Source organism: Xenopus tropicalis, chromosome 8, assembly GCF_000004195.4.
Source record: "Xenopus tropicalis strain Nigerian chromosome 8, UCB_Xtro_10.0, whole genome shotgun sequence".
Classification (NCBI taxonomy): Eukaryota; Metazoa; Chordata; class Amphibia; order Anura; family Pipidae; genus Xenopus; species Xenopus tropicalis.
In genome coordinates this window covers 34,720,899-34,732,547 of record NC_030684.2, presented here as the reverse complement: position 1 = coordinate 34,732,547, position 11,649 = coordinate 34,720,899, and the positions used below count along the sequence as shown (strand labels likewise).

Below are 11,649 nucleotides of genomic sequence, written 5' to 3'. Positions count from 1 at the left end.
AAACTAAAGGAGTAAAAATGCATAGGGGTATATGGTCCAGCACTGTATCCTAGTGAGCTGTGACAGGCAATAAGGGAGGCTTCAAAGGATCAGCCCACAACAGTCCAAGTCTGATTGGTGCAGAAATGGGGAAGTGTTAAGTGTGATTATGAAAATGATACTATAAAAAAAGACTGACCTGGGGGGGGGGGGGGGGGGGGGGGTCGGGGGAGTGTGCAAAAAACTGTGAGAGATAGCAGGAAATAACAATACACACAAAAGGGGAATACACACAGAGGGACGGTATGCACAATAGGAAAGAACAGCAAAGGACTAGGGAGGTGTGAGAGGAAGACACACAAAGGGCGGTATATTTTACCAGCAGAGGTATAATTAGAGCAGCACCCATCATATACACAGACACACAGAGACACACAGAGACCATAGAGGGACACCCGTCAATCTGAGAGAGACAGCTGAAAGGAGAGGAGGGGGCGGTGCCTGTGCCGTACTGCACTAACTGCAGCTGGATGTCAGCAGGCTTTACTGCTCATCCCTGGGTGCCACTGTAGGGCAGCGCTCACTGCTTGCCTGACTGGAGGTTAGCGCTCACTGCTTGCCTGACTGGAGGTTAGCGCTCACTGCTTGCCTGACTGGAGGTTAGCGCTCACTGCGCTGCTTGCCTGCGCTTTGCGCCCTGCGCCACCGGACACCGTATCTGTCAATAGGGATGGGCATCGGATTGGGCAGTACCGCCTGCATGGATCTTACACTGTCTGCTTGATAACACTGCAGCCCAGGGCACAGCAGCTTCTCCGGGAGTAAAAGCCACACCCTTTAGCGGGCACTAAAGGGTACATCGTCCCTACGCTTTGGATGTGGTGTGCAGGGATTCTGTCCTTCCCAGCGCTTGGGGGGCGATAGCAGAGCCGAGTAAGAGTATTCAGTACCGGGGGGCACGGAATGGCATCTCATGGAAAGCCCCGGAGGGACCGGGCATCGGAGTATGAGAACCAGATCAAAGGTAAAGTGAACAACAACGTCTCCTTATTGCCATGACTGGGGGTAAATAGGAAACGGCTCAGGAGGGGACAAAGGTGGCTACTGGGAACTCTGCGCTGTCTGTAATTTAACCCTGTGCTGAGTCTGACAAGTCGCATATGTCTGTCTGCTACACACTTCCCAGCACTCCAGCCTCCTCTTTATGACAAGCAGGGTTTGCAGTTCTAGAACAGACCTCTCTTAATCCAGTCTACTTACCTAGGTTAGTTGTGTATTTATTATTATTATTATTATTATTAACATTTATTTATAAAGCGCCAACATATCCCGCAGCGCTGTACAATAAGTGGGTTTCATACATTGGACATACAGAGTAACATATAAAGCAATCAGTAACCGATACAAGAGGTGAAGAGGGCCCTGCCCAAAAGAGCTTACAATCTAGAAGTGTATGTGTTTGTTTGTTAGTTGTGTATGTGTTTGTTTGTTAGTTGTGTATGTGTTTGTTTGTTAGTTGTGTATGTGTTTGTTTGTTTGTTAGTTGTGTATGTGTTTGTTAGCTGTGTATGTGTTGTTGCTGTGACAGTGCAGCACATGTCAAATAGCACCAGGCAAGTGTAACCTTTCTGGGTAACAGGCTCTGTTCTACTAGTCATTACTATTCCAGTAAAGATGCCTTGCATACTTAAATCTGTGGCCCTGTGTACTTCCCTATTGCTCTGCATGCTATATATATATATAGCAGTGAAGAATGGTTGGCAAGTAATAGGTTCTGCTGTTCCATTGTTGGCTAGTATCATTTCTAGAGGAGACCTTTAGCACGATTATGCCTGAATTTGTCTCCTCTATCCCATTGCCATTCATAAATGCTAACCCTCAGAAGCAGATACTGGTGTTGTTTGAACTCCATTCCTACACCAACCAGTATTATACTCCTATACCTTTTCTATACCCACTGTTTTTCAAGTGAAGTGCCTGCCTGACACTATTATGTCTGCATTATTCTCTTTCATCCCTAAGACTGATGCAAGGACTGGCACTGAGAATGAGATACTAGCAGTCTAGCAGTCTTTGTACTCAGCCAGTGAGTATTCTGTTTTTGTCTGCTTGCTGGTCACACTGTTATGCTGGTAGCTTACATTTCTGTTACAAAGCTAAACGCTTAGTCATTTTTCTGATACAGTATGCCGGTTTAGAGTGCTCTAACATTCATGGGACAACTGTTCAGATTGGCATGATTATTCTGCTCTTCCTGTGCTTTTATGTCTGTAGTTACTCTAATGTTTCAGCGGTAAAGGGCTCTCGTCACTGCATGCAATACATTCTCTTAATTTAACTCTTCTGTTCTAGTGGTAACTTATCAAGGGAGTCCAGACTGTGGACTGTCATCTGTTGCTGAACTGCAACTCTCAGATTTCCTTTAAGCAAAAGCTGGAAGCTCACAGATTGGGCTTCTCTGCATCAGACCATTATGATAGCTGCAGTACATTCTACTATCGCAGTGTTTGCCACACCACAGCACGCTGTGATTCTGCAGTGCAGACACCTCTCACACACTTCTGGTGTTGACATTTGACACGGACATGAATGGACTGCTTTATCCTAGGCCTCAAATGACAGAGCTGACTCAATATTCAGTACACCTGTTTAACCGTTCCTGTTCCATAGCTGAATGCTGATATGGAAACTGCAGTGGACTTCAGCCCTGTGTTCCGCCTTAAGTATTTTATATGGTGTTTATATAGTGTTGCTAATACCACCATCATAATATGCTGGCTGTAGTTCATTGCTGTCCCACTACTGACCCTCAGATTATAATGTCTCCAATACATTACATTTCAGGTATCAATCCTTATAGCACTATTGCTACAGTGCATTGCTGTTCCAATACAGACACTGACAGTATCAAATTGTTAGTGTGGTACATTGTTGTTACAAAACTGACCCTGAAAATATAATGTTATGCAATACATTATTGTTCCAATAATGAACCTCACACTATAATGGCTGCAGTACATTGTTTATCAAGTACTGACTTTTCTCAGTATAATGGCTACAGCACATTGTGTTTTTAGTACCAAAACAGCCCCGACCAGCCCACTAAATAGTGACTGTCTTCTCGCAATGTAATACTGGTCACTAAACATTGATTATATTGCGAATCTTTAATACCTGTTTGAGGATGGCATCAATCTTAATGCAAAAATAGGTTAAAAAATTTTATTACGTATACCACGCTCTTGTGCAAATTAAAAATTTCAAAATCGCAAACCTACAGACATGCAATGGATTAGCAAATGGTATTTTTCTGTTGCGCAAGCGCAGAGCTAATTTTGTCCCATTGCGACCGTTCCCCCATAAGTCTGTTCTTAGTGAAGCTGACATGATCACCAAGTGCTACCCTGGAAGCAGGTAGGCACAAGCATTACAAATATCAGCGCTAGGGTTTGTGTAGGCATAGCAGGTCTGGACTGCCATTTGAAATAGGCCTTGGCACTTCAGGTACACCAAGGCCCAAACAGCACCCCACAGGCTCAATAAATAGTGACTATATTTAGCAACTTCTAGCAGCCCCTCTGGCATTTGCCAAAATCCACAGATTGCCAGTCCAGGCATTCTCATCATCATTATTTATTTCCCATCATTATCCTCATCATCATTATTTATTTATATAGCGCTAGCAAGTTATGCAGCACTTTGCATTAAATAATAACCACCAGAGGTTGCAATAATTTAACAAACAAGGGCTACAGATCAAAATAGGATGAGAGGGCCCTGTGTTCTCTTCAGAGGAGTTATACGTGGGGGGGGTGGTTAACTGAGCAAGATAATTTCATTAAGTGTTCTGCTTCTACCACAATTGATCGGAAGACTCAAAAGGTTTGGAAAATTAAAGTGCTTTCATTTCATTTTACAGTTCAGACCTGATCAGTACAAGTAATAGCAAACTTGTTTTTATTAAAATGTTAGAGAAAGAAAAGTATGCCCATCACAAGCCTTTACTGAGCTCAAGTTATACTGTCCCTTTAATACAATTCTTTACTTGTTTTTTTAGATCCAGATCCACCTAGCTGTAATTTTAGGAAACAGGGCAGGTTGTGGTGTAACTATGAGGGTGGTCCCGGGTTGTGTGTGAATGGCAGGTCACTGACGATGATTTCCGATCATGCAAGTGTTGTGTGTAACCTTTGGTGAAACTAATTTTTTCAACACATTTACACCACTGCTGAAGATTTGGGATGCATGAATTTATTAAGAAATGACAAAGAGGATGCCCAAAATTCACTGGCTTCATGTACTGGTATGGGATCCCTTATCCGGAAACCTGTTATCCAGAAAGTTCCGAATTAGGAAAGGCCATCTCCCATAGACTCCATTATAAGCAAATAATTCTAATTTTTAAAAATGATATCCTTTTTCTCTGTAATAATAAAACAGTACCTGTACTTGATCCCAGCTAAGATATAATTAATCCTTATTGGAGGAAAAACAGCCCTATTGGGGTTATTAAATATTAAAATATTTATTAGTAGACTTAAATTATGGAGATTCAAATTACGGAAAGATCCCTTATCCGGAAAACCCCAGGTCCCAAGCATTCTGGATAACAGGTCCCATACCTTGTACTCAGTGCCGGGCCAAGTTGTCTGGGCGCCCTAGGCAACCCAGCCAGCTTGGCCCGCCCCCCCTTCAGTGGTTGTATGCGCATGCTCAAGAAAGCGTGCGCATATGGCGGGGGGGGGTCGCTGGAGGGGGGTGTCCGGTCAGGGCAAATGGCATGAAAATAGGGGTAAGTTAAAGAAGAGGTAACTGCCCACTGCCCACCCACTGTTGCGCCTTAGGCAGGTGCCTCTTCTGCCTACCCCTAGTTCCAGCCCTGCCTGTACTACTTTTTAATGTGTGCCTGTCTGCCTGCCCGGATAAGATTAGATTGCTTAGAGTGCCATGTACAGTATGATCCATCGCTGAAGGCTTAGTTGTCTTCTTTTTTACTGTTTCATTAAAGCCCATCTATCACAATGAAATTGCTTCCCCCACCAGAGGTGCAGGCTAATAAAGGGTTACTGTAGGGTTACTCTTTGTATAAGGTTGATCCAGGGACAGAACCTTGAAATAATGAAAGGATTTTTTTTTCCACCTCTGAGGCAAATTGGAGACACTTCAGTAGGATATTTTCACCTTCCACTGGATCATATAGCAGTTAGGCAGGTTTCATTCAGATGGAACTTGGTGGGTGTGTGTCTTTTATTTAAGCTAAATTACTATGTTCCTATTAACCACATCACTAGGTCCAAGAGCTTTGTTAAAGAATGTAAGATGTGGCTGTGGAGGCATTACCCACTGCAGGCCACCATTTGAATTTGTCTAGACTAGAGCATCTTCTGTGAATGCAGTCAAATTGTATGCACATTGTCTATTACCCACTTGCAGGAGCCATGATCATTGTGCAGAGAATGAAATAGCCTATGTAGTTTTTCCTTATGTGTGTTTTGAGCTGCTGTGCCTTAATCTTAATGGACTGGAGTGGCTTGCTATGTATTGTTTGGAAGTCAATAATTCTTAGGCTTAGTTGAAAATGGAAGCTCTTTAAGACTGACAAAGGTCACCTTATGACCCCTTAAATAGCTTTTATAGATGTAGGGCTGCTGTTTGCCATCCCTTGCTGGAAGCAGATATATTAAAATGCTTTACTTTGATGGCTACACAGATCCTCTACTTCAGAGCCTTTTAGACTTTTTAGGTTTAAGCCTCATTTGCGGGCCAGTATTATATTTTATATATTATATCATTATTTTTCATTAAATAGAATGGTTTACTTTAGTGCTTTCAAAGCAAAATATAGTCAAACAGTTTTTTTTTCTTTCAAAGCAAGGGGGCAGCCAGCAGTACTGAACTCTTTGCACTAAGCATTGAGGGGTGTAAAAAAAACTGAAAACAGATCTTGTCATTGTTTGAGTACTATGTGGTATAGAGAGGTTTCAGCCCTCTAGAGTAAGGTGTGCTTTAAATATATGAGACAGTAGCCCAAGATTCTTAAAGTGCAGTCAGTGGAGTAAGTAGTGGAAACCACTACTTACTCCACTGACTGCACTTTAAGTGAGAATACCTCACTGTAATATAATTGGCCTGTACAGACAATATTTCCCAGTAAGTGGAGATAAACACATTTGGTCTAATGGTCTAATGTCCATGCACATCTTTAGATTAAAACTGTTTGGGGCTTATTGGCATGAAAATGCATACCTTTATTTTTTGTGCTTATATGGGCTCCAGACCTGTCAGTGGAACTATGGGGGTGCGTGCTTAAAAGTGGATTTACTTTTCTCCACATCTACTATATATAAAACACCCGCGGAAGAAAGCGGTGAATCCGCTTAAGTGTGTCTTTGCCCTAAGAGTTAATTTCAGTAACACTGTATTTTCTTACTTTCTAAAAAGGCATCATTCTAAGATAAAACCTCCTCCGTTAATTATATAGCCCATCTTTCCTCATGACTAAGACCTTCCATACCATTTTTCAACTTTGCTACTCTTTTTTGGACTCTCTCTATTTTAAAAATATCCTTTCTAAGGATTGATGCTAAAAAATGCAATGCATATTCAAGTTAAGGCCTTACCAATGCTTTTCAAAGAAGAACAATGACCATCCCTCCCTTTAGTCTATACTCCTTTTAACCTAGGACAACACCTTGCTGGTCCTCTCTGCTGCTAACTGGCATTGCTTGCTACAGCTATGGTTATTAGCCATAAGTACCCCAGGTCATTTTCCATAAGAAATGTGGCTGATTTAATACCATTATATGTCATACTTATACCAAGAGTATAAGCGGCTTGCATATTCCCTTAGCAAAAATTCAAATAGCTTGCCCATTACAGACCTGTAATTGCAAGGTTGAGATAATAATCCCTTTTCACAAATGGAATTACATGGACTGTCCTCTAGTACATTGGTACCATATCAGATGAAAGGGAGTCTGAGAAAATCAAATAAATTGGCCTGATTTAAACTAAACTAAGTTTTGTAAGTAAACTAGGGTATATACCATCATGCCCCAAACCCTTGTTCACATTCATTTTGCTTAAACGTTTAAGTACATCTTGTGTCAGCCGCTTTTAACTTGTTTAAGCTGAGCCTTAAATGCCTTTACAGAGTTGGACCTGTAACTGACTCCTCAATTGTATACACTGAGGAAAAGCATATTTGCTCAGCCCACATCTTTTTTACTGTTGATAAATAACTTTGGGATTAATATTTACTTGCAATGCAATCAGTTCCTATTTTTTTTATTTTGCCTTCCTGAAGCACTTATTGTATTTATAGTATATACAGTAGTATAGTATTTATATTATTATTGCTGTTGTAAAAATGCATATAAATACATTTTTTCCCCAGTATCCACGTTGTTCAAATGTAAGCACAGTAATGAACCCTGCACTTCAAAATCCTGCACTGCCTATGCCAGCCAGGCATGAAACACATAAAGTTCAATAGAATACTCCAAAGTGCCCTCTTCTGCTTTAGACTTAGCGATGAGGTCTTCTGAGGACAAGAAAAAGAAAAAAATATATAGTCTAACACTGTGCAGTGTGCACTCCCTTGTGCCTTTTAACACCAGTGATAACTTTAACTTGTATCACCCTTTTGTGCCCAGTTGTGATATCCCTTTCCGATTGTCAATCTACATACAGACCCCCTTGGGTTTATATGGCATCCAATTAGTTCGCTTGTTGCTTTCTTGAAATTTAGAATCTTTGTTGACAATCATTAAATGAGATAATTTAATGTTCACTATACTACTACTACAGGACACTTATGAATTTTCATTTTATATATTAGGCACAGGTAACCAAAAACTAAAAGGGAAGATACCAGAAAATATAGAAGAAAACATTTGCAATAGTAATTCTGAAAAAAAACACAATGCTTTTTAACTTCATCATTTCACTAATGATGTGGCTTATTTTTGATTGATTAATTAACAGCCATCTGCTTTATTTCTCTGTAGCAAACAAAATTATATACCAACCTGTTAGAGATATGACTAACATATTTCAAGTGCAATCATTTGGCTATCAGTGGGTGATGGAAGTTGTACATCAGCAGCATCCACAGGTTGATCAACACAGATACATAATAATTTATAAACAATGGGGTAACAGTGCTGCACGCAGAGGGGGGTGGTAGGTAGGTGGCATATAGGCATTTAGATGGAAAGCTAGGGAACACCTGGTGCCAGCAATAAGGCACTGGGAATCCTTGTACATGGCTCCTATGTGTCCATCAGCACTGTACACTGTACACTGTGCTGCTTCAACCACTAATTCCACTGGCCCAAGTGCTTAGGGTATTATAACTTGCCTGAGGAGTTGGTAAATGTGGCATAATCTTGCCCACTTCCTCCACTATTTTAACCAATGTCTTGATCTACTATACCTGGTATGCCCATCTACAGCTCCTCTTGCAGGGTGCCATCTCTCAGTACAAACAATATTTTTAATACAAATACACTTTTGATGCTATTTTGATGCTATTTACAAGGATAGTCTATAAGAAAAAACTGAGAAACAACTGTTTCCATAAAATGCATTCAATTGCAATTTTTAAATTTGTCATACATAAATGGTACTGATTTTTTGGGGAAAAAAGGGATGGTTTAAAGGTAAACTATATACTATACCCCCAGAATGAATACTTAAAGGAACAGTAACACCAAAAAATGAAAGTGTATAAAAGTAACTAAAATATAATGTACTGCTGCCCTGCACTGGTAAAAGTTGTGTGTTTACTTCAGAAAGTCTACTATAATTTATATAAATAAGCTGCTATGTAGCCATGAAGGCAGCCATTCAAAGGAGAAAAGGCACATAGCAGATAACAGATAAAACACTATTGTATTCTACAGAACTTATCTGTTATCTGCTATGTAACCTGTGCCTTTTCTTCTTTTTTCCAGCTTGAATGGATGCCCCCGTGGCTACACAGCAGCTTATTATATCAATTCAAGTAGTGTTACTGTAGCAAACACACCAGTTTTACCAGTGCAGGGCAACAGTGCATTATATTTTTATTACTCTAAAGCGCTTTCATTTTTTGGTGTTACTGTTCCTTTAACCAGGGCCGGCCCCTGTCCGTCGCCCTCCCCCCCCCGCGCGCATGCACGAACGGTATCCCCCCGCGTGCATGTGTGGGTCTTTACAATCGCATATGGAGCAGTGGGGGAGAGGGCGAAAAAACTTTAATATTTTGGTGCGGCGGGCCTGTACTTAACCAACAAATAGTTTATATTATGTGACCTATTAAAGATTCTTGTTAAACTGAAACATGTGTATATACTGTATATATACATCAAACAGGGGTTGCCGGCACTCATGTCATTAGAAGGGTAGTGTGCCTGAGTGCAGTCTTGGATAAGAATAGATCAATACAAAAGTTTTTAGAAGCCGCTCTCACAGGTCTTATGAAAAAATAAAGTGTTTTATTAAAGAAGGTGAACTACTACTATTTTAATAAATAAATAGTCCACCTTCTTTAATAAAACAAGTTATTTTTTCACAAGACCTGTGAGAGCTGCCTTGTGTGTGTGGAACTCTGTTCTTCATATATATATATATATATATATATATATATATATATATATATATATATATATATATATATATATATATATAAATAAAAGATTAACATTACCTATAGGTAACTTTTTATATAGATTCGTATTTTAAAAAATAGTTTTTTCATGTCAGTATCACTTTAAAATAGGGTCTTGCTTGTCTCTTTAATGAGGAAAGACTCTGCTAGATAACATCATAAAGCCTTGTGCAATTCAGTTTACTTATCTCTTCTTTATGCTTTAATAACACTTCCTCTGCCAAGCAGAAATCCATCAGGTGGCAAAAACAATTTTGCACAGTGGTTCAGTAATCTTACATTTATTAATTGCTGGGTGTGTTATATGGTCTGCAAGTTTGTTGGACATATCTGCAATTTGCACATAACATCCATGAGTATTTACTATATTTGAGCTCCCACATAGAAACATGTAATGCAGTGGTAACGTTCACTGACAGGAAGGTTCATTGGGCACTTCCTCCCACACTCCACTTGTGCTTACTCGGCTAATTTTATTTTTCTTAATCTTGGATTCTCATGCAATCCTTCTTGAGATGCCACAGTGAAAGGATTCAAAGAAAGCATAGTGACTGTTGTGTGAAATAGACAGATGGTTATTTATCTAAGTAAATTATAGGAATATCCATTGTTTATGCACCTTAACTAGAAACCATTGCTTAATGTGCATTTACAGTAGCTCTGAGCATGTAACTCACTAAGAAAACTAGAAAGCAACAAGTGAGGAATATAAAGGAGACAGGTGAGGTTCTGGCAACTATGGCAATCACAGATTCTTATCCTGACATAGAATTTGGGTTTAACAGAGGACAGTAAAAGATCTAGCAGGTGCTGTGTTTTGCAGGTCAACTTGAGTCAAGGGTTTGAGTAAAAAAATTGGTTTAGGAATTGGTGGCCCAGGCTAGATTTACGAGTATTTTAATTTGGCCAGCCTCTTTTTGTAGACCACCACAGATCATACTACTTGGAGAAAGCTGTGCTTTATCGTAGACATTGCACCTAGAATAGTTGCACCCCTTCTCTTGAGGAGCCAAGGGAGATTATACTGTAAATAATTAGAAATGCTAAATATTTTTTATTTAACTTGTTGGTTATCAAAAGGTGGTACTACTGAGTGTGATTAAGAATTAAGGTACTGTAAGTTGTGCATGAATTATGTGGAGGCAGAAGAGGATCTGTGATGGAAGTAAAAGGTGCTGGGAGTTGGGCATAAAAGTAAAGATGTTAGCAGGAAAGCTGTTTGTGTGTCCAGGATGAGGCAGAGCAAGCAGATACAGGTGGGGAATTTAAAGAGGTAATCCACCATACACACACACCAAATATCGTACAAAACGAGGTTTTGTGTAATAATATCGGTGCATGTATGGCCAGCTTTAAGGTTTCCATACATGGCCAGATTTCAGCTGCCGATTCGGCTCCTTCAGACCACTTTGGCAGCTTATCTGTTCATGTATCAGTCCCTTTGAGGGACTACCTGACTGATATTGGCCAGATGGCAATGAGGCAGGTTTAATATTCCCATGGGATCAAGAACTGCACCTATGCATGCATATCAGTGAAAGATTCACTGATTTGGCAACCTCGCTTATCTTCATTTGTATGGCCAGCTTTAGCCTACCCTCTGCCACTGGGAAGTGCAAACCATCAAATGTGAATGTAAGGAAATAAATATTATGTTGGAATTGGGAGACTATATTAAATGCCATAATAAAAGAGTTATTCCCCTTCTAAACACTTTTCAGTTCAGGTATTTTCAGATAGTATGCCAGAAATAAATACTTTTTTCTGTTGCTTTCTATATTTTACTCTTGCTCATTTTTCAGAAATTGAAGAAACATGTTCTCGTGTTTCAGTCTGGCATCTTGGTAATAAAGATGTTACAGTTTGCTACACTATTTGCTACATTTCTCAGCAGCATCTGTGTAATATTAGGAACTATTGTATCATTCATAACAGCTGCTAAATGAAATTTAGGGACTATACTCAGCAGGGCCAAAGATAAGAAATTTGCCAACTAATGTATCAAATTAGAAGAGTTT

At 39.9% G+C, this 11,649-nt stretch overlaps 1 protein-coding gene across 5 annotated transcripts in view; it reads left to right on the top strand.

Moving 5' to 3' along the window:
* Positions 1-254: 254 nt before the first annotated feature.
* The window catches only part of arhgap4 (Rho GTPase activating protein 4), a 76,832-nt gene continuing 65,437 nt past the window's right edge, over positions 255-11,649 (top strand). For 2 of the 5 annotated variants that reach the window (XR_004219466.1, XM_031890247.1), the window contains exon 1: positions 255-1,003. Coding sequence is in view for 4 of the 5 variants with exons in the window: in XM_031890247.1 (XP_031746107.1) it covers positions 943-1,003 (61 nt within the window). In the remaining variant the exon portion in view is untranslated. 5 annotated transcript variants of the gene reach the window in all.